The 27,449-nt window shown below is 39.7% G+C and overlaps 1 protein-coding gene across 1 annotated transcript in view; it reads left to right on the plus strand.

Moving 5' to 3' along the window:
• Nucleotides 1-27,449, plus strand: part of PARD3B (par-3 family cell polarity regulator beta) — an 812,619-nt gene that overhangs the window by 703,981 nt on the left and 81,189 nt on the right. The window contains exon 21 of the mRNA XM_023760488.1: nucleotides 11,721-11,856. Coding sequence (XP_023616256.1) covers nucleotides 11,721-11,856 — 136 coding nt within the window. The remainder of the gene's footprint in view (nucleotides 1-11,720; nucleotides 11,857-27,449) is intronic.

Here is a 27,449-nt window from a genome sequence, read left to right on the forward strand (position 1 = left end):
TTAATTAAGGTTCTGTGACTGCTTTCGCTGAAAGTGCCAGTGACAATAAAAGTCTTTGTCAACCCATAATGGGTTGGTTTCATTTGCTTTGTTTTGTTTTTTTAACTTTTTGCCCTCCCATTTGGCAGCCCGTGCCCTGTTCCTAATGGGAAATTTATCACTGTATTAACGATGCGTCATGCTTCATCACCAGTTGATGTTACTGGTTAAACAAGGGCTCTGGCTATAGAAAATGTTCTGTTTCCAAGCTGAAGGGAAATCTCCGTGTCCCATTGCCTCGAACTGAAGTGACCCTCCAACCACAGCCTCCAACAAGTAGGGAGATGGAAATAGGAGGTGGCCTTGGCCAATGATATGTTCAACCTTGTCTCTTGAACTCTACACGCACTCAAATAGCAATGCAAAGAAAATCCATAGAGGTTCATTTCATAGGGTATGATGTGTGGGGTCAAAGGAAGTCAGGGTCTCCCAGGGTTATCCTGCCGCAAAGAAGAGCTCTCATGATAGTGCTGCCGTATTTGAAATCCTCCAGTGATCCCACATCATCGTCCTTTTGGGAAAGACCGCCATGTGGAGCTGTTCAAGTCCTACCAGCTTCATTCCCCACCCACTGCACCACTCCCGCTATACCTGCCATGTCCTTCCATGTTTCCACTCTTTCCAGGTGTCCCTCCTACCTGAGCATACCCAGTCACCCTCCCTCTGCCTGCTCTCCTCTCTCCTCGAGGCCCTTCCCGGCCTCCTCAAGCCAACCAATCACCCTCCCCCTGACCCACTGCAGGACGTCATGATACTCGTGATACTTCGTCATCATCACTGCCACACTGCACTGTAATTCTGCACTGTATCCACGGCCCTCGTGTGACTGTGAAATCTCTGAGGGTCCGGTTCTGGGTCTTAATCCCCTTTGTGCCATTAGGACCATAGACATGTAATGTTTAAGAATAAATAATAATGTGCATATCTGAAAATGTTCAGAGGATTATTGGAAAATGTTTAAGAAAGCAGTTGATCTAAGTTTGATACCAATCAATGTATTCGTTTCTGAGCTGTTCTGAAACTAAGCTGTTCTAGCATGCTCCTAGACAGGAGTTGTAGGAATGTGAACGTCTTTTCAAAACAACTGGAACACACTAGGAGGTGGTACTCCAAGCTGTCTCTATCCCATAAATCCCTGGAGTCAGAAGGTCAGCGAGAGGTGACAGGGTATAGAGCTCACGTTACACCAGGCAAATGAGCGCTGTGGGATGTTCTTGGATTTGGCATCCTTTGGGACCTAAGTATATGTGAATGTTTTAGGTGGCTCTTTGGAGTTGAGAATCTCTTTGGATTGGCTAATTATTATAACCTTATTTAAAATGTCGAGAGCTCAGTATTCAGCATAAAGGTGTAAAAGGAATGAAAAGAATTGGGTAATATCAAAAATGTTCTTGATAGATTCTTAATTGCTTTTATGCTAATCATCTCAGAATACTTCATGTAGACTTCTATGCTTATGAGATAGTATGATTTAACACCATATATGTGATCATTAAGATCGGCCTCACAATCACATATCTGTGTGACCCATATGTCCCTTCTGGGTGTTTGGGTAGTTTATTATCATATATCCCTTTAATGTGTTGGTAAGGACTAGTTTACATATCTTATGTATTTAGAAGGCTTTGTCTCCAAACATTTAGTGTTGAGCTCCTAATCACAATTTTTAGCTTCTTTCAATTGAAAACCTTGTTCTTTTATATATTTTCTTTCTTTGTCACTTTTGTTATTTTCCCAAGGGAGGAAAAATAAGCCTTGTTATATAATTAAGAAATTACTGTTTTAATCTACTGACATTTAGTTACCACAGTATACAATAGACTATCCTGACTGATATAATCCTCCAAATAAAAAAAATTTTTTTTAAAAGTATGCATGCACTAAATCATTTAGAATCTGCTTATTTTCCCTGAAAATTCTGTAGTCAATTAGGTCCTATTTTCCTACAGTCTAAAAGGAAAGGTCTAGGTGGCAGCTTGGGAATCAGTGGCCTTTGATGGCATTCTGAGATCCTCTGGGAGAAGATGAGCTTCTCTCTTCTTTCCTCTGAGGAAGAGGGAATTTTATGGAAGCCCAGGAAATTCCCAAGGTTTTCTGGACTGCTGCCACGAAGGCCTATTTTTCCCAGAATAGACTCTGAAAGTTTAATTCCCATCTAAATGTCAGATATGTATTTCTAAACCTCAAGCTGTGTTTAACTTAAGCCTAGAAGATAATTTCATCTTGCAAGTCCTACACTTATTGGTGAGAATTTCTTTGACAAGTCTGTGTGTGTGTGTGTGTGTATGTGTGTGTGTGTGTGTGTTGTAATAGAAGTTTATTTCTCCTTAAACTATATTTTGTTCAGCTCAACAATGCGAATAAGAGTTAAAGGTTTTATAGGTTTCTTCCATTTACCTTTTTATCAGTATTTTGCTAATTTTATTTTGGACCATAAAGCTCTTTGAAAAACCTTATGTTTCATGTAGAGTCATGTCTTAAGGTTAGTTTCTAAAGTCATTAGGTGAGACAAAAATTGTGTATAGTTGGAATAGACCTTGGAAAACACTTAAGGTGAAGGCTGTTTTGGACCCTACCTGGCCTCTCACTAAATCCACCCCACACTGTGTCCTTGAGCACTGTGTCAGGTGGCTGTTCCCTGGTGGAGGAGTTGGCTTGCATGCAAGGGGCCATGTTGTGCAAGGAATGCATATCTTGAAACATTGGAATTGAGTTCAACACAATGTCAAGGTTACATTATGAGAGGTGCTTAGGAACTGACACCAACCCAGGGAAACCAATGCGCTCATGTCCAGAGCCATGTGCTCATTACATGGACTGGCCGGTGGGAACACTAACACAACTTAAATTGCCGCACACACCCCCACCACCCTCACACACACACACACACACACACACACACACACACACATCCCCATTTTTCACTACACTCAAATATTTGGTTAAACAGTTAAACAGTTGGGATGCAATGTCACTATATTTCAACCATGTAAGAACAGCTGTAACTACATGAATTATAATTGAGAGCATGGTTTGTTTACCATCTTTAATGAAAGACACAGTGAGTGCACAGTTCCAAATTGATCCAAATCTATTTTTCTTTGCATCTATGTATGTTTGTTTTGCAAAGATGTAGAGTAGAAATGAAGGGCTAATTTTGCAACCATCCAGTGTAAATATTTCAACTAGATTTTTTAGCAACGAAAGTTACCACATGAAACTCTTGATAAATTCTTTCTGTGACTTCCACATACTTTGTGTTGTTAATAAAATTGGCAAAATGTCTCGAGACAATATGTATCCTATGTTTATACATAACTCTAAATGTGTCCAGTATTTGTGTAAATTATTTAAGGCTCAAGAATACAGTGCTGTGTTGGAGGAAATATATTAGAATACTATTCAAAATATGAATAACTCACCTGCTTATTTTATGACTAATGGCAAAATGCTTCTGAAATTTGAACACAGCCAGGAGGTCATTGTGCAGTATCAGAACAATGAAATTATGTGTTTCTGGCTTATAATGGTGAGTTGAAGCTGTTGTGTGTTGTTGAATTGTGAAAACACTGTCAATATCACTCCAAAGAAATTCTGCCTTTGCTGGAAACGGAGACAGAGAAGCAGGATGTTCTGATTAGAGGTGATCTGCTTAGAGATTGGCCTCGCTTTGTCTCAAGTGATAAAGAGCAAAGGTAGAGCAATGCCTTTTAACAGAAGAGGAGATGACATTGATCTGGGGAGATTCACAGTCACAACAATCAATCACATGGGAGAAAGTTGTCCTTCATGCATCAATGAGATTGCTTTCAACGATAAATGGCAGCGTGGTTCATAGTGTGAGTAGAAATGCTTGCCATTATGCAATCGAAAGTGCCAGGGAAGGGGCCTTTATATCCACTAAGGCTTGATTCACTGGGGGTCAAGGTCCAGTCCAGGGTTAAGGTTTCCAGGAAAAATCTGCAAGCTGTAGGAGTCAAAGTTGAATTCACCGAATTAGGGATGGAGAAAACAAAACAAAGATCTCCAAGAGAGCAGATGCTGAAAGCAGGCAACATGTTGAGAAAGAAGAAAGGTCAAGACTCAGGTTGCCATGGCAAAGCCAGGCACCCAGGTAAGCCAAGTCACGCTGTGGGTTGTAGCTGCTAGGTCAGCATGCCCCAGGCAGCACCAGAATGGCCCTGAGGAAAAACTGTGTTCAGGATTACAGGCTGAGCGAATGCATCATTGTGCTTTGTGGTTTCTCTTCCTCTTCTAACCCTACTTGCATATCAATCTCTCTGCACAGGTTTTTTCCAACTTCCCCACATGCTCCTGACATAGGAAGTGATTTGTTGAATTCTTAGTAATTTATACAAAAACATACTTTTCAAAGTTACATATTAGCATAGAGCACTGTTTTTTCTCCTGTTCTGCCACCAGTTTTTTTTTTATGTGACATTAAATATTCTCTTTAAATGGCTAAGCATTGTTCCTTCACCTTCTAAGAAGTAGAGGTCAGAGATAATTGACAAATGTATCCCCGGAAATAAAGGCAGAGTCTAGATGTGGACAGTTTGTTTTGTCTGTTAATAATATGCTTCTCTCTTTCTCTAAACTCATTACTCTTGATTGAGGAATTTTTAGGCAGTCATAGTAAGCAAGCAAAGGGCTCTTCATTTCAATGAATTATTTAATCAACAAGATAACTTAAATCTGTTAGACATCAAATGTCCATATGAGGAAAGGCATATTCTTATTATTTGGGGAAACATTTTACCAAAAATAATTTAAAGTGATAAATAGTGATGATGAATTTGGGAAGAAATTAGAAAAAAATTCCCAGATGTGATTCATGGGTCCTCAGTTGTGGGTCCCAAAATGTCACTGGATGGACTAAGCCATGAAAAATCTTACTTGTCAATGTTCCTTTCAAAAAATAAGTATTCTTTATAAGAAATTGGGAGCAGGTGAAGATAGGGAATTTACATAATCATAATATTTACCGAATATTTTTACACTGGATAATTTTTAGAGCTTTTCAGGACTAAAGTATCACTTGAAGAATTCTATAGAATTAGGCCCCATTAAAAGCCATTGTTTATTATTTAAGCTCCTTTAGTGTATATGGGCCACTATATAAATGCATTTTTGCTATGAAAGGCAAATCTGTAGAGTATTAATGTAAGTGCTTTTGGGCTATAGTTTCTGTAAATCTTCAAAAGCCTTTTGAATTAATGAGCCTGAATGCAGTTATAAGAATCTCCAGGGACTTTTATTTGACAGGGATCTTTAGCACCAACAGAAAATAAGTAACAGTTGTGTCCATGACTGTCTGTCTTCGACGGAATAGTCTTTTCCAGAAACTAGTTTAAAGTAAAATTGGTCAAATAAGATTGCATATAGATTTTATTTTAGATTATATTTCATTCGTGTTATCGGGAGTGGTAGTGACCCAGAACACAGGTACTTTGAGAAGTCTGTTCCCACTTTAAAAAAAAAAAACGCCCTGTTTCCTAAGGCAACAATGGTACTACTAAAATTGAAGTTTATAAAAATGATAATTTTTAGGTCCTTGAATGCAAAAAACAAACAAACAACAAAAAACAACAACCCGGGGGGTGGGGGTGGGGGAGAGAAACAGGAAAAGATTGGCATCCTGGCGTTCTTAAAAGGCTACAGAAATGTTTTTCTTCACCCCATATCTTTCAAGAAGCATAACCCTTTTTAAGAAAACCTTTAAAATCCCACCCTTTTATATACAGAAAGGTTGACACCATATTTATATAATTAAACATTTAGTGATAAACCTCAAAATAACATTTGACAGCAACTTCATACAAAATTAAAGAGTCTATGCAACCCCAAACTTACAAATACTCCCTGTTCTGATCATTGTTGGCATGTACTCATCTAATTCACATCGTTTTGTTCAGTGACTTCGTAAGGATTGCCACATCCAGGGAGGAATACTCCTGTGAAGGCTCCATTTTACAAAGACTATTTCTTAACCACATCGCCTTTCTGGACCCCAGGCTGGTACTTGCAAATGAGGGCTGTCCTCACCAAAGGCACACACCTCTGCAGACGCAGAGCTGCAGGTCTGAAAACAGCACGGCTCGTTGGAATTAACCACGTGCCATTTAATCACAGTTAGTGTGCACGTCTTTACATACATGCCCACTAAGGCATACACACAAAATCACCCCGAGTTAATTCACAAGCCCAACAGTGGTTCATTGTCAGTGATCAGCTCCCCCTTATTCAGTCGGGGTGAACTTTCCCGGGAGCGGCCTTGGCTGCCAGTCTGTCCTGGTCCCCATCCAGCACTTCTCTCTCTTTCATGTGGGATCTTTGTCCCATGTGGATTCTCTTTCACACCCCATTCAGTTTTATTCCCATTTTCCACATACGCCTGTTAGAGATGTAACATTAATTATCCAGAACTCTCTGTCTGCAGTTGCTCCAACATCATTCTTGAGTGAATATGGACTTTGTTGCATGTCTTTCTATTGCTTTAGCTACTTTTACTTCTATTTTTATGGCACAGATCTGTGCAGATAAAAGTGTATCAGAAGGTAGGGCTATAAATGTGCTCTGCTAAGTTCCCTCTGCCTGGACGCGCCTGTGATCTGCTTCTAGAAATGCCTGCTGCGTTTTAGTGCCTTTCTGGCGAGGCAACATGATATGGTAGAAGTGACTCAGGGTTTGCAGTCACCCAACCGCTGGCCCACCGCTCAGCAATCGTGCTGCTCAACTTCTCTGAGCCTCCTGTGCTCACCTGTGAAATGTCAGTAACAGCTTTGATGGAGAATTAAGTGAGATGAAGTATGTAAACCATAAGTATTAAACTTAGGGCGTTACAGGAACTTAATGAATATTGCTTTCCCTTTTCCAGCCTGCAGCAGTAATGGGAGGAGACTATGGCAAGCCCAAATGAACACTCATCTTAAAGTGAACTTCAATTGAGTTCATTATGAACTGGGAAGAATGAGATTAGATTTTGAAGGAGCAGATGATGCCTCACTGTGATATTCATTGCATATGGGCACATAATTACTCTAGGTCAGTGGTCGGCAAACTCATTAGTCAACAGAGCCAAATATCAACAGTACAATGATTGAAATTTCTTTTAAGAGCCAAATTTTTTAAATTTAAACTATATAGGTAGGTACATTGTTATTAACTTAATTAGGACACTCCTAAGGCTTAGGAAGAGCCACACTCAAGGGGCCAAAGAGCCACATGTGGCTCGCGAGCTGCAGTTTGCCGACCACAGCTCTAGGTGGCTATGAAGAAAAAGATATGGCTAATGAACTCCATTACAGCTCTAAACTCTGTCTAGCTCTCAAGTGCTATAAGAAGAGCCTGTGTAACTGCATGTCTGTCTTTTATTAAAATACTAGAGGCCCGGTGCATGGATTCGTGCACTGGTGGGGTCCCTCGGCCTGGCCTGTGCCCTCTCACAACCTGGGACCCCTCGGGGAATGTCAGACTGCCAATTTCAGCCCAATCCCCACAAGCCAGACCGAGGGACCCCACTGGTGCACAAATACGTGCACTGGGCCTCTAGTATGCATATAAGATATTTGGTTAATCTCTTCCTGCCTACCCCCCTTTCCTCTGAGATTCACCAGTCTGTTCCATGTTTCCATGTCTGTGAGTTGAGCATCTGCCCTCTAGTGATCAGAGTGCATCATAGCTACCGGTTGAACAGTTGAATGGTCACTTAGGCTTTTAAATATAGATATTTTTATTGATTTCAGAGAGGAAAGGAGAGAAAGGGGGATAGAAACATCAGTGATGAAAGAGAATCACTGATCAGTTGCCTCCTGCATGCCCCACCCTGAGGATCGAGCCAATAACCTGGGCATGTGCCCTGACTGGGAATCCAACCATAACCTCCTGTTTCATTGGTCAAAACTCAACCACTGAGCCACACCAGCCTGGCTACATGTCTGCCTTTAAAGATACTGGTATAGTCAGTATAATTTACAAGAAATCACTACAATATAAATCTGTTTTGTTACACTGTTTAAATTCATTTTACATAAAATTTCAGCACATTGAAAGTATAGGAGTGGCCTGATCACCTTCTTATAAATACAGCTATAATATGAACCTTTCTTTTTATAAAATGGCTAACTTTATCCAGTGAACAATTAATACAGAAAGGCAAATTTTCTATCCAGCAACGTGGAGATGGGGTTATAACCTGATGTTATTTGGTTGCAAGAATATTTGAGTTCCATCATAATCTGACATCACTTCTGAAGCTATTAGGCAAAATATTTTCTAGAATCACTACTGCTAAGTCCCATAAAGCCAGAAAAATAAACAGATAATATGGAATAAAGGAAGGAAAGTAGGAGTCCTCAGAAAGTAAGTTCTTAAGGCTAGGGTTAACTTTCATTCTGGGCTAGTATGTGGCTTGCGGACCCAGTCTCTAATATATCTATAATAATAAAAGCATAATATGCTCTTTAGACCAGATGTCCTTCTGGATGACCTTCTGGACGAAGCCAGGGCTATGAGGGAAGCATCACTGGTGTTTTTCTCTCTCTCTCTCTCCCTCTCCCTTTCTCTCTGAAATCAATAAAAAATATATATATTTTAAAAAAACACCTTTCCATTTTATTTGATATATTGAGCTATTTACAGCACCTGTTACACAAGAATTGGAAATAAACTCAAGTGCCAGCTTTTGCAGATTGGTAGTTGCTTTCTGAAGTTCTCAGAAGGATCTTAAGATCATGTTTAGGGTCTCTGGGAAAGAATGCTATAATTGATTAGTGATGTCTGCTCTGGGCAGAAAATGGGGTAAATAAAAGTCTGTATCAATATATTTACTATGTAAGTTTCTATCAATTATAACTATTATGATTATTGTTGCTATTATGACAATGGTATTTTTATATTTATTTTCACATTTCTGCATCCTCAACACAAAATGGAATTAATTAACTGTTTTGGTAACAATAGCTGTGTATATCACTTTTATTGATGTGATGGTGAGCTTTTGTATATTATCTGCAGAGAAGAGCTAAAATATGAACCCAAAATTTGCTGTTCCTATTTTATTATATAAAACACCCACTTGAAAAAAATATGATACAGGTACTAACAGTAGAATGGGGGTTGGAGAGGAAAAGAAAAAGAAGAGACAATGTTGAGATGTAGTTCCAGGTTAGGACAGGTGTGTACGGTGTCCATATCTTCTTTAAAATATCCACAGGAGGGAGAAGGGACAGCTTGTCTTGCACTGAGATGGTCCATGACTTTCTAGTGGGTTTTTTTCCTATTTTTTTCTCTGAGGCCAGATTTCTTTTCTGGGTAAATAGTCATGTTCCTGTCAACCATAAGAGATTTTCTGAATCCTAAACAGCTGATTTTGTATTCTTGCCCCAATCCCTCTCTTTGAGAACTAAAATCTGATTGAACCCATATTTTAAAATTTATGTATTTATAGATATATAGAATAGTTTACAGTCTGAGTATGTTTTCTTTCTCCACCACAAATATAGGAGAGTGGTGGGTTTTGTGTTTTTTAAAATGATGCCTTAATCAGTTTCTTTTTTCTTTATTACTGATGACTTCTTTCTGCTTGAATTCAGTGCTTCAGTTTCTCTGGGTAAAATAATAGATTATGTATGTGATGTTTGCACTGTGTTCACTAAACTTATCTGGTGAGTTTGACTGCGGCTCATGCTTTCACATAATCAGCAGACACTGCACATTGGATACGGGTATCATAGCTCCTCATACTGAGGAGTGAGGCCAGCCGTTCCAGAGAGCTTCCTGTAGTTTGGAAAAGCATATCAGGCCTTCCAACTTTTTTTCAAGTGCTCAAGAAAAACTTCTATTAAAAAAAAGAAAAGCATGGTATAGAAACAGAATTATTTGGGAGTTTTGAAATACATATTGAAAAAATATAAAGGTATGTGATCTATAAAGGTTTGTCTTTTCTTAATCAAAGGCATCAGCTACTCAGTGTATATGGTACGTAGAAAGCCTAGAACCAGATACTAACTTTGTAGAGAGGTTGGAAGATATCAACAAGTGGTCCTGCTTTTAATTAACTTACAATCTAGTTTGGCAAGAATATTTTTCCTCCAAAAGGTGTTTAATCATCATTTTCTTGTTATAGTTTACAAGTATAATTTTTAGGTGTTTTAACAAAATAGTAGGTGACCTCTTTCTATTGCTTTCAGAGGTCTTATTTTATATCTTAGTTAAACTTAAAATTCAACTGTAATATTGGGGGATGTTTGGGGCATGTAAAGCTCTTCACAATGGGGCCCCTACTTACCTTTCTCAGTCACACCTGTCTCTCTTTCCTGCTCCACCCCTATGCTCTGTATACTGAAGCAGTGATTCTTACAGACTCATGAAATACGAGTGTCATTATGGTTGTTGTTACAAATTGAGTTAAAATACCAAATTTTGCAAGGGATATGCTTTTGTCACTAAAGTAAATTCAAAATGTCCCAGTTCACCAACACACGCATGTTTCTTCTACTGTGCTTCCTCAATAAGTGAGGAAAGAGAGCATATGCCACCTGATATGCGCATGCGGCAGGACAAATGAAGCTGAGACCGCTGCTTGCCCCAAATAACTTACTTGCATTCCCCAAAGCAAGATGCTTTCTCATTTCTGTCCTTTACACTGCCCTTTCCTCTGTCCAGAATTTCCTCATCTCCCCCAACTGTTGAGTACCTTGTCTAAGTTTACTAAGCAGTCTGCTTCCTCACTGTGCAGACTCTGTTATAGCACCTGTCACAGTGGGTTGTAGTCTTTATCACTATCTGTCCCCTAACTCCCAGACTGTGAGCTTTTTGCAGACAAGGACTGTGAATTGTCCATTTTTACTTTCCCAGATCTTAACTTAAGGTCTGACACAATAGGGCTCTCAGTTATACCTCAGATGAACCAAAGAAGTTGAACAACTGTGAGTTCTGCCTATCATTCCTTTCTTGTTTCCTAGCCCTGAATTGTATCTCATGATGTTGATTCTATTGAAATGAGGGAGACAAATACTAGCTAAAATGGAGCCACTGGCTGACCAGTTTGGGGTTTAGTGGATGGGTCACTGGAGAATCTATAATTCCTGAGAGGAAGAAGTGGTAGAGAGAACCTTGGACTATTAAACAAGTGGACACGTTCTACTATCACCCGCTTTCTCTTTTTCTTTTTTACTTTTTGGCATGGCTTACACATTGACATGTACATGTACCTCACCCGTCCACACTCTAAAAATGTATGAATCTCATTGAATTGAACACTGGCACATGCCAACTCTGTGTCACATCCAATCTTCAGGTCAAGCAACTGGTCTCAAATAGGCAATAGTTAGTTGAGAAAATGAGATACCCACATGAAAATGTAACCAAGTTTTGTGGGTGTGACTATAAGAAAAATGTGATGGCTCTTTTAATTGCTCTAAAGGTCAGGACCTTTTCTTACCTTCTCACTCAAAAGGCATTTACTAAGCTCAAGTCAGATGTTCTGACCCTTGAAGCTAAAGGTATGCATGTCAGGACTGGTTTTTGTTCATTGTTATTACTGATTTCACAGTTTTCCTAGCATATTTGACATTATTGAATCTTCTAAATGCAGATGTCAGCTCCTTTAACAAGAAGATCAAAAAGTGAGTTTCCAGGGTGACATGCACTGTGTGACCCTGTTTGTTTGTGTTCTGTAGTGGCTATCCCATGAGTGGAGGTGCTGATCGCATCCAGAAGTTGCGGAAGGAGTATTATCAGGCTCGGAGGGAAGGTTTCACATTATATGAGGATGACGAAGGAAGAGCAAGGCCATCTGATTATGACCTTCACTGGGTAAGCCCATGCCTAACTCCAATTATTGAATTTACTAGTATCTTTACTGAGATAGTTTAGAGCAGAAGAACATGGCCAAGGATGATCTAAATATATCGTTATATTTGGGTTACCCCAACCACAGCCATTCCATTCCTATTAGTCCACCAGACCCTCTCCCACAGAAGTTGTTCACATAAATCAAACCACACTAATGCACAGTAGTTCATTTTAATTGCTCTCATATTTACTCCCTGTTGGACTTGTATACCAACTTGGAGGGGAGCAGATGTTTGCTGTTTTAAAGGGGACAAGGAATCTTTGTCATCATCTACTGCACCCTAATCTTTGCCCTCCATCTTGGGTCTCAGACATCTGGGCAAACATTAATGGAACATGCAACGTAAGTCATTAAGCCTTTGAAAAATGGGTATTAGAGTACATTTCAGAAGGGTTGTCTTCAGAGATATCAATTGTTTGTACATCACACCTGAACAATTCAGATTTTGCTGATCTTACCAGACTCCAAGATCATTTTATTTTGAGGCAAGGGCAATTTTTGTATTAGAGGATTCTCTTTACCAATCCTTCAGCATTTGGGAACAGAAAAGAATATTTTGACCTCTAGAGAGGTAAACTTTGTGTTTGTTTTTTTCAGGATAGTGATTCATTCTCCTATCATTTTCAAGAAGGCAAAGCTGTACTTACAAAATACATTTGACTCTTGAGCATCCACAAAAATGCCCAAGAGGAGGGTGCTTAGAGTTTGATTAAAAGTACATGTTGCCCTGGCCAGTGTGACTCAGTTGGTTGGGCATCATCCAGTGCACCGATTCGATTCAATTCCCAATCAGGGCACATGCCCAGGTTGGGGCCTCAATCCCCGGTATGGGCATGCAGGAGGCAGCCATTCAATGTTTCACTCTCACATTGATGTTTTTCTCTCTCTTGCTCTCTCCCTCTCCCTTCATCTCTCTCTAAAAATCAAATTTTTTAAAAGGTATATGTCACATACTTAAAATAGTGCCAGAGACTGGGTTTTGGTGTTCAATAAACATTAGCTCTCATTCTGCCATCATTGCTGGAGCAGAGCTTGTGTGGTAATAGTGACAGCCTCTTCGTGAGCCAGCTCTCACTCACCCTCTTTGATGACCACTGCCTTCTGCTACAGTTCTTAGTGCTTTCTTGAGAACCATATAAAGAACTCTCTTATTCCTGGTGGCCACTAAAGACACCAGCTCTTTTGAAGGGCAAACCTGTTTTTGAAAAGTTTTCTGATGGTCACACTCCTATTTATGCTCACAAGGTCAGGGTTGGAAGAGCAGAGTCCGGTGACTGAGCTGATTGCCTCTGGTGTTCACTTCAGTGCTGTGGCTTCCTGTGTGCGGCCCTCAGCACGTTCCCACTGCTGTTTAAGAGCCTGTCAGAGCATTCAGCACTGTTGTGCAGAGCATATAAAACTCCCAGCACCAGTAGGTTCTTCCACGTGCGATAGACTTTAAAAACACTCATCAGAAAGGCATAGTAAGGATTGGCAGCCTTCTACCAAATGGCTCCCACCTCTTCCAGAGATAGGCATCTTGCGGCTATAAGTCAGAACAAACAGCTATTTATTGGCTTGATTACAGACATTTGAATTAAACAGAATGACATTAGCAGTGATGAGGCAACTGGTCACTGATATTCTCAGTAGCAGAAGAAAACAATTCTCCAGAATAACAATGGAGAGAACCATTCACTATTTCTAACTTAATTGAGGTCGACTTACTGACTTTGATGAGAAGTTCTGCTCCCTCAATCAAACAAGCAAGCAATAAAATAAAGGGAAGTAGTTTCCCCAAAACCAAAAGGGAACACCATGCCCAATGCATTGAAAAGTCCTCCATCTCAAAACCACTATGAGAAACAGAACACAAGTAATTTTAGAGTAAGCAGTCCTGCTTTTTTTTACCTAATTTTATTTTATCTCTTCATTAGAAGCTGAAGGGATGAAAATACTTAACCTGCATGAGACTTAAAGTGTTCTCTGACCTTCACCAAACCTGAGTTAGATATCTACACACTTGGGTTCTTCCTACCTTAATGATTCTATTTTTATGCCAAGTAAAAGTATAAGTAGAAACACAAGCTAGTGAGTAAAGAAGTATCTCTATTTTAATTTGTGTTTCCCATGCTCAGATGTGTTGAGTATTGCCAAAAAGTGCCTGATTTTATGCTTCCCAGACAATTGGGAACAAGGGCTTCCCAAAGGGATGCTTGGTAAATGCTGTGTCATAAAACACGAGAGCTCTTTGTCATTGCCTGAGATACTCCAAACCAGGGATTAGCATCTCAGCGTCCTTTCCTGTTCTCTCCCCAAGCCAAGGAAAAACACTAGTATCTTTTGTCCAGCATAGGCCTGAGAAATCGCACTGTTGTCTTGCTACTTTTGGAGAGATCTAGGAAAGCAAGTTTAGAAAGTTAACATTTCATTCCTATTAGTCCGCCAGACCCAACAAGGCAGCTTTTATGAATGAGACTGTGGCTCCTGAATCATGCTGGTCTTTAGCATCACTTGTTAAAATCTGATCCATAGTCCACTCAGGGGAGGAGTGGGGCCCAAGAGAGGGCCCTAGGTGCTTCTCCGGGTTGACCTCAAAATTTCTGACCCAAAATTCTAAAATTACAGCATTAATTCCAGTCGATTCAGTAAGCACCAAGTTAGTTCGGCTTCTCTAACAAGATCATCCCATGGACTTGTCATCAAAAAACACTTTCATTGGGTCAGAACCCCCAAAGTCCTATTGAGAGGCCTAACAAATATTCCCAGTCACATGATACTGGGGAACTTCTGAACTGTGGAGAAGGAAATTAGGAAGATAAGTTACCTAATAACTACATTGAAATTAGTTTTAAAATAGGCCTGAAAGAATGTGAGTGTGCTCACAAAAGTCTTTAAGCCAAAATGATGAAAGCAATCACTTGATTAAGACCTATGATTATTTTTTAAAAGAAAATATATTTTTGTCCATGAGACTAACAGTCTTTCTTTGGCTGTCCTGGGACTTTCTGGATCTTTCCTGGCCATCTTCTTGGTTGTTCTCTCCATTATCACACTTGCCCACTGGCCCAAAGCTGAAGACTTCTCCCACTGTTCTCTCAGATTCCCCCTTGCTCTGGCATCCTTCTATTTTCCTCCTTTTTTATCTGTGTCTCCCACTCAATTTTAACAAATATGTACTCAGACTTAGTGTAGGCCAAGTGCTGGTAACAGGAATATAATACCACCTCTACCTTGGAGAAGCTCACAATCCAGTCATGAATACAGCCATCTAAGCCCAAACAGGACACAGACAATAATCTAGGTGAGGAATGCACTGATAGAGAGGTACTAGCTTCCACATGAGCTTGGAGAAATAGCAGTGCACTCTGTTGGGGCAGGGTTGCAGTGAGGGAAGGCTCTAGAGACCATCTGAGAGTGGCCTCAGCAGACATACTTTGTTCTTTTTCTCTCAAATTCATTGTGGTGTGTTTTTTTTCCCCCAAAGGAGCTCCTGATTTATTCCCTTTATTTGTGTTAAAATCAATGAATACACACAGATTGCAAGATCTGTAAATATGGACATGAGACCTTAAAAATCTTTTCAGCCAGTCTGTTGTGGAGCTGTTTTCCCATGTAGGCTCTGAAAAGCTGTAAAGAGCAAATTGGGAGCATTTCAATGGCTGCGAGTGAAAAGGCCTGGTGAGTTTGTATAGGTCCAATTAAGTAAGCAAGATATGCTAGCTGTGAAGTGTTAAAATTTGCCAAAAGAAAACATAATACCTGTTATCTGCTGGTATTTTATTTTCCTGAAAACTTGTTAAGACTGTCACAGTCCTCTGGCAGTAAACTGCTGTGTTTTATTTTTTTGTGATGTTTCTTTTTTATTAGCAGATAAAGATTATCTGCTTATTTAATAGCAACATGAATATCCTGTACGTAATTTCAGAAATGAGATGGCTCTAGAGTTTTCTAAAAATATTAGTACCCTTATTACTTTTTTTTAAAGAGCTGCATGGAATATATCATACCTCCTCCCAGCTTTTTTTTTTTTTAACTCTGACTAAATTAGAAGAGTGTTTATCTAAAGAAGGGGTTTGTAGATACATGGATGGGAAGGAGGTATGCTACTTTCCACTGTCTTAAAAGACATGGTGATTTATCTTTCTGGCAAAGGGGGTTGATTCAGGAAGGTGATGGTTGGGTGAGTAAATGAAAACATTCTGTAAGACTTGTTCACCTTGTTATGAAGATGGTCTAGGAACATACTTGGCAGCTGTCTGGATGCCAAAAGAAGCATCCGGTGAATTCTGCAGCCGGAAGAAAGGGAGAACAGGATGCTGAGGTCATGCTAACCATCTTGAGGAAGGGATCTAGGATGGAATGTGTACTAGCCACACAAGGATAAAAACCATCAGAACGTTGTTTTCTAACAATGAGACATAAGAGAAATGCGCTCCTCATGTCAGTGGGCCAACACAGCATTGAGAAGGCCTTTCCCTTCAGGTATTTTCCTGTTTATCATCAGAAAGAACACATCTATTTGTTGCCTAGATAAAAAGAAAAAGAAGTATTGTCTCCTGGTCTGGGGGCTTTGAGCTATCCCAGGAACCCACCTGGCTTCACTGAGTTGTTCATGAGAAGTTACCAGGCCTTTGGCTACTTATTTAGATAGGCAAGTTAAAGTTTGATTCGCCCCAGGGCTGGGAATTTGCTCCAGAAGAAGGCAGTAGAATTTTTTGAAAGGACTCAAAGTGATTCTCAGTCTTTGGGTAGAATTGCTCTACCTATATCCCCTTGGATTATTTTTTGTGACAAGATCATATTCTATACTAGTGCCCCAGTGCACAGATTTATACACATTGAAAGGAAATTAATTAGAGGGTGACCAGCAGGGTGGGACTGGGCAAGATGGGTCGGGCATGCTCTGGAGCCAACCTCCCGAGGTCCCTCCCCGGCCAGCCACACCTGGGACAGCACCACGGCTCAAAGGGTATCTGCGGAGTGAGTGGGGTCCCTCCGGCAGGTGGGGTCCCTCGGCCTAGCCTGCAGGGATCGGGCCGAAACCAGCTCTCTGACATCCCCTGAGGGATCCTGGATTGTGAGAGGGTGGTTCTCGGGTGACGCACCCTGGAATCGGGTTCCCTCCTCTCTGGTTCTGGGGTGTGTCACCAGAGAACCACCGCTGCCAAGTCACTGCAGCTTGGCAGCTCCTGTATTGAGCATCTGCCCCCTGGTGGTCAGTGTGCATCATACCTACTGGCCGGTCAGATGGTCAGACAGTTGCTTAGCCTTTTATATATATAGATACATATATCAAATTCATGTTAGACACCTAAAACTAATGGATTGCTATATGTTATATCTCCATTAAAAATACTATTTTATTATTAAAATCTTTAAAGTATGGAATGAAGTAAAGAATTGGAGTCATCAAATGTATGCATCTAGAAACTGCTGCAGTTTGGCTCCCGCCTTGAAATAACCACCCCCTTCTCTGTGGATGAGCCCTCTCGAGCTCCATAAACAGTTCCTCCCAGTGTGGCCCCCCTGATTTCCTCAAATAGCTGAACTGAGGAGCGGAAGAGGTTCTGAGACAGGGGAAAAAACACACCACTGTGTCCATAAACTAGGTGGGTTTTGAGGTTTGATGGAGCTTGGTGTTGGTAGAATATTCAGTGCCACTTAGAGAGTTGGGACTTACCTAAATTACAGGAAATAATGAACATTTGAGGTAAGAAGAGGACAAAAATAAATTGAAGACATTATTTGGTTGGTCATTTTAGTTCATTTATATTCCAATGTGGATTTCATAGGAACATGTTGACGTATTAGCTATATGGGAGAAGATCATGTGAGCAAAATTCTAGCTTTCAAACAGCGTAAATCATTTTGAAGGGAGGCAACATGTTTATAGGCAATCCCCAGCATAGACATAAACTGTGCTTCAGAAACCCATTTAGAAATTGCCAATTTGGAACTGGGAATGGTTTCCCAAAGGGAAACAATTATTGATTGTAGGGTCCCAGACCAGCTTACAAAAGCCCCTTAAAATCCAATAACCTTGCGCTAATCATAGTACATAGCCGAGGAGCAGGAACAGGGAGACAGCTGAGCCCAGAGGAGGAGAAGGAAATGCCCTTTTTACTTCTTTCCTTGATACACTTTTAAAATATTCTCTAGCCTCTTCCTATCTGCCAGTCCTTAGGAGTGTCTCGCCAGGTGTCCTGACCCTTAAACACCCCTATCTCCCCATCCTGGCACACCTCTTAAGCCCCCCACTTCCCCCAAAGTGCTTGGGAGTCCAACATTACCTCTCTGCTCCATCCTTCACCACAGTCACCCTTCTCTCTGACCCATAAAGGTCCTTAACACTCCCTGAGAGACTTCTCTGTTTAAAGAAGACACTTGATTAACCTGATTAAGTGCCAAATTGGGCACTTAGGGCAAGTCTATGAGAAGGGAGCAGGAGAGGAGAGCTAATGGAGTCTCCCCCTGGAACTGTCCCCTTATGAAGCAGAGGAAAGGCCCGTGGCCGTTAGGTCATATTCCTGATGTCTTGTTGCCACTCCACAGCCTGAAGTTTCTCTAGCGCCTCTCTGTTACACACTGAGCCCAGGTCCCCAGACCTCCCAGTCTGACAGGCTGGCCAGCGATCTGATCCTACGAGCGGCACTGATTTCTCCTGCAAACGGGTCCTCACACCCCCTCAAGAAAGCATGTTGTTTCTAAGTCTGTCCTCTGTGGCCCGTGGCCAGTACAACTACCATGGACCAGGACGCCTCAGTCAGTGCTGTCGGAAACTCTGCCCTGAGGTAGCTACTCTGAACCTCTCCTGGCTTCCCATCGGCCTTTCTAAGCCCACAGCTGGCCTGACCTTGATCTATGATAATATGGCAGGTATGGGAAACGCAGTGTGTGAGCACGGACCCTGAGGCCAAACTGCCCGCATTCACATCCAGGCCACACCACATGCGAACTGGAACGTTGGGCGATTCATTTGACCTCTTGGTCTCCTTTCACATTTGTACAATAGCATTGTGACAATTAAGTGATTACTACATGGAAAGCACTTCGAATAGTGGCTGGCATGGAGCATGTGCTCAGTAAACGTGAGGAGTGTAAGTAGTACTCACACTGAGGTGTTTAGGAAGAGTACGTTCCATTAGCCAGCACACCATTCTATCTTAGTCATCATCGGAGCTTAATTACAATGTCCTGGGACACGGTACAACACACAAAGCGTTTGGGAGGCCTTCCGGGCCGGCTCACTCTGGTGACCACTGAAGCGGCCACAGTCCCTCGGGTAGTGCCTGGCAGGCTGGTTGTCAGGCCCTTTTGACAAAGTCCCTTGGTCAAAAGGTCAGTTTCTAGTTCCCTCTCTCCCACACACAACGTTTCCTTCAGAAGGGCACACCTTTCATCCCTGATGCTGGGGGCACACTAATCTTTTTTATGATCTTATGCTAAAATCAAAGACCAGAGACCAGAAGAAAGTTAGAAACTTCTCCTTTCAGCTCTGCAAAAGCCCTAAAGCAAAGAAATCCCAGGGTCTAGTTAAGGTCTTAAAATGAGAGGGAAATGCAAAGAAAATATTTGTAAATTATTTACTCAATAAATTATACTACAACCAGATGCATAGTAAAACTATTTACTCAGTGCTGCTGTCAATACCTTATCGCAATTAATCCAGACAACAATCCCAGGAGGGGGTTGGAGCTGTAATCCTATGTACAGATAAGAAAACTGAGTCTTTAGGACTTTGCACTGTCCTCACACAGTTGTTAGCAAAGCTGGTTTTCTCATCGGTGCTGACTCCTGGTGGAAATGGACAGGAAGGAGGACGCTGTGGCAGCAAGGTTCCAGACTTTCTTTTACATGAGAAGGTTGAGGGGGAATCTCTGATTATTCATTTGCAAACACCATAAAAACTGTTTTCTACCTCTGCCAAACTCCTCTTTAATTATCCCTCTTTGTTTTTTAACCTAATAGTATTGAACCAAAACCAGATTTTGGTATCATTTCATCAGTTCTCTGTAAAAGTCTAAATGAAATCATTCTTTTTATGCTCTAATCAAATAAGTTAGCCTATCCCTGGCTGAAACCCAAACCGAAATACCAAAAGGCAGAAAGCAGAGGTTCAGAACCACATTATTTTTCCATAATATGTCAAAAGACCCTGTGCTGTACTTACATTGGAGTAAGAAGAGAACCCTTTCTGCTTCTAATGAGCAATTAATGCCAGCTCAGGATGTCGAGTTTAGAATCGGTTAACTTCCCCCAAACCACAGCCGTTTGTGTTGGATCATGAAACCCCAAAGCTACAACTTCTACAATAATCACATTCTTTTCTTCAACTGCAATGGGAGAAATGACCATTTTATGGAACATAGGAAAAACCATAGCCGAGACTCCTATGAATTCCAGATTCCCTAAACTGTTCTCAACGCTGTTTAAAATCAGTTGGCTGTGTTTTATTTTTGCGGAGCTCAAAAGTCCTGAAATCAACTTTGGGCACTAAATTTTTTAAATGAGAATGTTTATAGTAGAAGATATGAAAATCCACTTACCTGGCATTTATAACAAACGTGCCACCAAACCAGGAGGACAATTAAAACTCTACGTGAGCCCAGCCAATGTGGCTGAGTGGCTGAGCATCCACCTAAGAAGCAGGAGGTCATGGTTCAATTCCAGGTCAGGGCACATGCCAGGATTGCAGGCTCGATCCCCAGAAGGGGTTGTGCAGGAGGCAGCCGATCAATGATTCTCATCATTGGTGTTTCTATCTCTCTTTACTTCTCCCTTCCTCTCCGAAATCAATAAAAATAAAAAAAAATAACTCTATGTGAGCCATATTTGTGTTCCGATTCCCTAGCTCAGAACAAACTTCCACAGCCTCCCGAGCTACAGCCAATCAGGTCACCACAAGTGCCATCTTGTTCTTTCGGTTGAAGGAAATGTTTGACTCAGTCATTCTGAAATTTACCATCTATTGTGTCTTGTTAACTAGTAACTAGCCTGGTGTTATGATGGGAAAAAGAAAACACACAGAAATCTCTCCTCTGAAACAGGAAGAATACTCAAATCAAAGAAAACTCTAAGGCAGCGGTTCTCAACCTGTGGGTTGCGACCCCTTTGGTGGTCGAATGACCCTTTCACAGGGGTCGCCTAAGACCATCCTGCATATCAGATATTCACATTACGATTCATAACAGTAGCAACATTACAGTTATGAAGTAGCAACGAAAATAATTTTATGGTTGGGTCACAACATGAGGAACTGTATTTAAAGAGCCAGAAGGTTGAGAACCACTGCTCTAAGGTAATCATCCTCACTATGGTGGGCCCGGCATTGCCATTCTCCACAAGAAGAATCACCATGCTTGAATATAATTGTAATGACACATACTCGAGTCTGTGACTGTACGGCCCTCCTATGAATCTCATTAATTTCTCTGTGTTTTGTTCTGAACCTTGAAATCACAGTGCTAATTTTCAGAGCGTTTATGAGAAAGTGCAAAAGGTAATGCCACTAATTGCAGCTCTGCTGACAGGAAAAGTTTCCATTTATTCAAGTAAATGATCTAAGAAGAAAGGGTATAACATGGTTATTATAAACAATTGAGAAGTTGTTTCTCTTCTGTTTTCGAGATAAGACTTTCAGAAAGAAATGGAGTTCTCCGGCTTTATCTTTATGAAGCTTTCTTCAAATGGTTTAGCTCGTTCTATGTCATCTTTCATGCAGCCTATTCTCAGACACAGCTCCATTCCCTAGCTGGCCAAGCCAATCAGCACGTGAGGGAAATAGATGGTCCGCAATCATTCATTCCTTTGTTGGTTTATTCAGTCGCTGAATACTTGACAATTTATACATGAGTGTTCATCAACAATTGCATCAACACCAATAAGAAGGAAAACCTCATTGTGGGGTGTGTGTGTGTGTGTGTGTGTGTGTGTGAAGATACTAATGTTTTGTAGTTACTCCTTTAGAGAAACAGTAAGAAATGCAGTATGAGAAAGACATTCCCTGTCACGATCTGGTATCTTTTCTCTAACGAACCTTTTGGCTGACTCTATGATAATGGTACCCAAACCCTGTGGAGATACCTCCATTTTTCAGTTTTATTTTTACATCATCACAATTGTCAGGAGTCCCAGATTGTTTGGTAATAGCAAGTCTAGTTTAATTATAATTTTTATATATGTCAGCTACCTTTCCTTCCTATGGACTGGGTTTCCTGTTTTCCGTGCAGTTCCCTCTCTGGTCATTTCCTGGATTTAAATGGCCAGGCAGCCCGTCAGCAGCGGTGTGCTCTGTGTGTATGTGGTTTTACAGGAATCAGAGACTCACATTCCAGGAGAGGGGATCATGGTCTCCCAATTAATGTGAGTGATGGCAGGAAGAAATCTGTTAACATTGTACTTACATTGGTGATTGGGAAAAAATGCTACGGGACTTATGAGTTTGTGGTTTCCGCGTGGTTCTGGAACTATTTTACAATTTTACAACTTGAGAAAGTGGATAAGATTCTCCTTTCTCTACATAAGAGATGTATATATGTAAGTGTTTTTAAAAATCTAATCCTTAAATACACGATGAAGGGGGAATTAAAAAATGACAAATAAATAGGGGAAAAACTGACACTTTGTTTCAAGCATTCAGTATTTCCACTTCATTGATTCATTAATTTATCAGAAGTTTGAATACCTTCCCAATTAGAAGCTCTTACAACTTTCCTAACTTTCTTGAGGATTTTTATCTCTTTAGTAAGAAGAAGACCTGTTAATGTCCTATCATCAATTAAGAAGAAGAATAAACCCGTTTTCATTTATGTTGTGTCACTTTGGCCCCAGGATTGAAGAACAAAATTTCAAAGCATATGTTCTATTCATTTATTAATTAATTCCTTAGACCTTGCGTGGTGGCAACTTTGTACCAGAAAGTTATTTGACTCTGAGAATTCAAAAGTGAATAAGGAGTTCATATCTGGTGGGACAGGCAGACAGGAAACATGATTTAAAATGTAATGAGATATTTAGAAATAATTGTACAGAAAAAAATGATAAGTGAATACTTAGGAAAGAGAGACTAGCCAAGAATTAATGAGCAAGGTTTGCTTTCATCCCTGTAAAGTTTCCCCCGTGGGCTCAGCCTTTCCTTCTGTCTCCATGTAGGGCAGCTGCTACTCCAATTGCCCTTTGTCATTTTTAAGCAAATAGAAGGTGACTTCTCACATATGTTTTGTGATGACACTTTTCTTTAGGCTCAAGCTCTCATTTTGAGGTTATGAACATTTATGCATCACGTCTGTCCCAGTTACTGACTGAGATCTGCCCTAGAGGTTACTTTTTCTATCTGTGTGTCACGACTTATTAGATGGTCATAAAAGCAATTAGTTGGTCACAATGGACATTTTTAAAGATTTAGAATAGGATAGGATAGGATAGGATAGGATAGAATAGAATAGAATAGAATAGAATAGAATAGAATAGAATAGAATAGAATAGAATGACAAGTAGTAAATATGAGCATTAGGTGGTAAAGTTTTTGTTTCATACCCCATGCATGCACACACACACACACACACACACACACACACACGATGTATATGTGAACTACATTTCTTCCTGTGGGTTCAGATTTTAAAAGGTTGAAGGAAGAACTAGACATCATTTATAAGAACTCACATGGCATTTGTTTCTGGCAGCTCCAAACTTTTATGAATGAACGTTGTTGAATACATCTGATCTGCAACACATAATGACTTGCACAGAGTGTGCTTTTCTTGATTATATCCATGTATCAGTAGAGATCTACCTATCTATACTAATAAAAGCATAATATGCTAATTAGACCAAACAACCTTCCAGACATCATTCTGGATGTCCTTCTGAACAAAGCTGTGATGGTGGAGGCAGAGGCAGTTAGGGGTGATCAGGCAGGCAGTGGAGCAGTTAGGGGGCGATCAGGCCAGCACAGGGTAGCAGTTAGGGGGTGATCAGGCTGGCAGGGGAGCAGTTAGGAGCAATAAGGCAGGCAGGCAGAGGGGTTAGGGGTGATCAGGCAGGCAGGCAGGAGAGAGGTTAGGAGCCAGCAGTCCCAGATTGTGAGAGGGATGTCCGACTGCCAGTTTAGGCCCGATCCCGAGGGGTACTGGATTGGAGAGGGTGCAGGCCAGGCTCTGGGACACCCCTCCACCCCCCGCACAAATTTTGTGCACCAGGCCTCTAGTATATCTATAATAATAAAAATGTAATATGCTAATTAGACCACTCGTCCTTCTGAACGAAGCCAGGGCTGCGAGGGAAGCATGGGTCCTGGGTGCCTGCTGGCAGCCGGAGGGAAGCCTGGGTTTTGGGTGCCAGAGGAAAGCTGCTGCCGGCAGCTGGGGGAAGGAAGGCCTACTCTTGCAAAGAAATTTCGTGCATCAGGCCTCTAGTTGATATATAAAGATAGATACATATACAACTCGCACATATTTTAATAAATTTTAGCTTAGCAGGCAGTGGTTTATGTATCCATTAAATAAACAGATTAAAAGAGGTTACAATTATATAGCCAGCAGTGTTTTAAAGATCAGGTAGATACAGTTGACATACACTAGCTTTTCTTGTTTTCCTGAAATTACTATTTTTTCCCTTTATAGTTAACATTTTTTTATAAATGTAATACATGGTCACTATAAAAAATTTTAGGTAATTGGTAAATATATTAAAACAGAAATTTAAATCTATTATCTGACCACACAAGAAATGAACACTATTTATGTTTTGAAATATTTTCTCTTCTATAAACATATGTACATACATGCATGTCACATATAGTAATTAAATTGGGATCCTACTGAATATGCTGTTACTTAAGCTACTTTTTCTACTTTCTATTTTATTGTGAGCATTTCTCATGCCACAAAATAATTTTGAAAATGTGAATTTAATGCACAGTATTTTCTAGAAATGATATTTAATAATTGATTAATCACTTTATCATTGTTAGATGCTCAAGTTATTTTCATTTTTATCATAAGTAATGATGTAATAATTAGCATTATAAATAAATCTTTGCACTCTTATGTTATTACTTCTTCATCAAAATCAATATACTATTTAATATAAGGATATGAAAAAACTAAATTAATATAAATTATCCAACTAGCTTTGAGTAAAGTTGATAAGTTTATACTAATGATAATCATATTCATTAATACATTCAAATAATATTAATGGTCTGTTTAATACAAGTTTCTTATCAGCCCTATTAAAACTGAATGTTTTTATTTTTCTTAGTTTTTCCCAAATTGATAGCAAATATAAATTATTATATATTCATTAAATTACAGCTATTGAGCATTTTGTTTTTATTGGTTATGTCTATGTTTTCTTTTTATGAATTTTCCATTTTTTGAATTGCAATGCCTGCCTTTTCCTCTCCTGAGTGATAAGTATTTTTATATAGAAGAAATAGTTAACCTCAGTTAGATTTTTCCAACTTTATCTGTACTCTCTTAACTTTATGATACTTCAGAGAAAAAGAAGCTTCTATTTTTGTGTAAACAAACCAGAGGTTTTTTATTATTTTTTTCAAATGGCATTTAAACATCTATCAAGATGACCATATTTTTCTTATTTGTCTATTAATGTGATGATTTATATTAATAGAGTTCCTAATACTGAATAGCCCTTGCAGTTCTGAAAAAATAAACCTACTCCCATGCTACCTATTTTTCTCTTAAGATAGAGCTGGGCATGGATTGCTGCTATTTCATCTGTAAGTGCAATTGATTACTAAACTTTCCTTTTTAACTCAGCAGTTTTACAGAGAAGGGTTTTATCACCTTTGTAAAATGATTTGAGTAGCTCTTCACCTACTTCTATGCTTTGTAACAATTTCTCTTGTCTAAAAATTCTCTCTGTGTCAAGATTTGAAATAACTCATCCATAAAACCATCTAACCTGATGCCTTTTTTTTTTTTAGAAATTTTTTGACATCTTTTTCAACTTTTCCAATAGATAGAGATCTTTGGAAAAGAAGAGGTTCCTCCTTTACTGAATTTTGGGAATTTGCTATCTTTTTCTATAAAATTACTGAATACATTGAGATTTTCAGCCTTTCATATATTTTGTGTTTTACCATCTATAATAATAAAAGCGTAATATGCTAATTAGACCAGTCAGCCGAACGACATTCCGGACGTCATTCCGGACATCCTTCCAGACAAAGCCACCATGGCGAGGGCCGAGACAGAGTCAGTTAGGGGCAATCAGGCAGGCGAGTGGCAGGTAGGCAGAGGCAGTTAGGGGTGACAGGCAGGCGAGCAGTTGGGGGGATCAGGCAGGCAGGCAAGCAGTCAGGTGCAATCAAGCAGGCAGGCAGGCAAGCAGTTAGGGGTGATCAGGCAGGCAGGCAAGTGGTTAGGGGCGATCAGGCAGGCAGGCAGAATGGCTAGAGGTGATTAGACAGGCAGGCAGGCCTCTAGTTTAATATATTTAATAATTCTGTTTTTCTGTTCTGATATATTTATTTTTACTGCATTAACTTATTTCTCTTAAGAAGCAATAAAGCAAACTTTTAAAATTATTTTGTTTATTTAATTCATTATTTAGATTATTTGTTTCAGTTACTTTTTAAACCTATTTAATCACAGTATAATTTTAATCAATTAGTGTGCTTGTGATTTTAGTTTGATATACTTTCAGAAGTGTTGTATCTTAATGTTCTTATTTTTTCTTGGTATTCTGAAATTAAAGATTTTACTTCTGTGACCACAAATGACTTCCTAGCATATGATCATGATTTTAATTATTAAGAATGTAGTCTACTTAAAATTTTATTATTAATATACAATTTTAATGCAAGGACAGTGACTTCTGCAATTTTGGCATTTATTAAAAGTTTACATAAAATATATAATTTTTGTCATTTAAAGATTTAAATTAGTTAAATTAAAACTAATATAGTATAGATTTATTGGGTGCCTTTTGTATTCCAGGCACTATTAAAGGTCTGGGGATATAGCAGAGGGCAAAACAGATGGAAGTCTCTGTCTGTGCTACTTGTGTTGTAGTGTATAACATCCTGTATTTTCTGAAATATAGGTCAACATAGTTGTTATGCACACAATAAATTCATTAACAAATTTCCATGAAAAGAACAAAAAAAAAAGAGATTATCACATTCAATGCAAACTTTTATATTAGGAGCCATCACCATTTCACACATGTTTAAGCATGATAAATGTATGTCCCACAGTTGATAAAATTATAAATTACATTGTTTATTTATCATCTTGAGCTGTCACAGGCAGATAAACATTAGATTAAAGTCCCCGTCTGCTCTTTTTTGTTCTGAGGCCTTTCAGCATCATTTTTTCGGTCTATCTCTTATAAAAGGTTGAATTATGACATTTGATTCATTCGGGGGCTTTTTCTTCCAAAGAAATGTCTAACTCATTTATATCTGTTATCAAAACTGGCATTATTCTTCTTGTCCTTGTGCTGCAGGCTTTCTCTTCTGTACACCTTTTTCTGTTTGCTACTTTTACCCAAGGGCTATATTTTCTTTGATTATTTTATTTAGAAACTTTAATCATACTGA

This window comes from Myotis lucifugus, unplaced genomic scaffold, assembly GCF_000147115.1.
Source record: "Myotis lucifugus unplaced genomic scaffold, Myoluc2.0 scaffold_3, whole genome shotgun sequence".
NCBI classification, from domain to species: Eukaryota; Metazoa; Chordata; class Mammalia; order Chiroptera; family Vespertilionidae; genus Myotis; species Myotis lucifugus.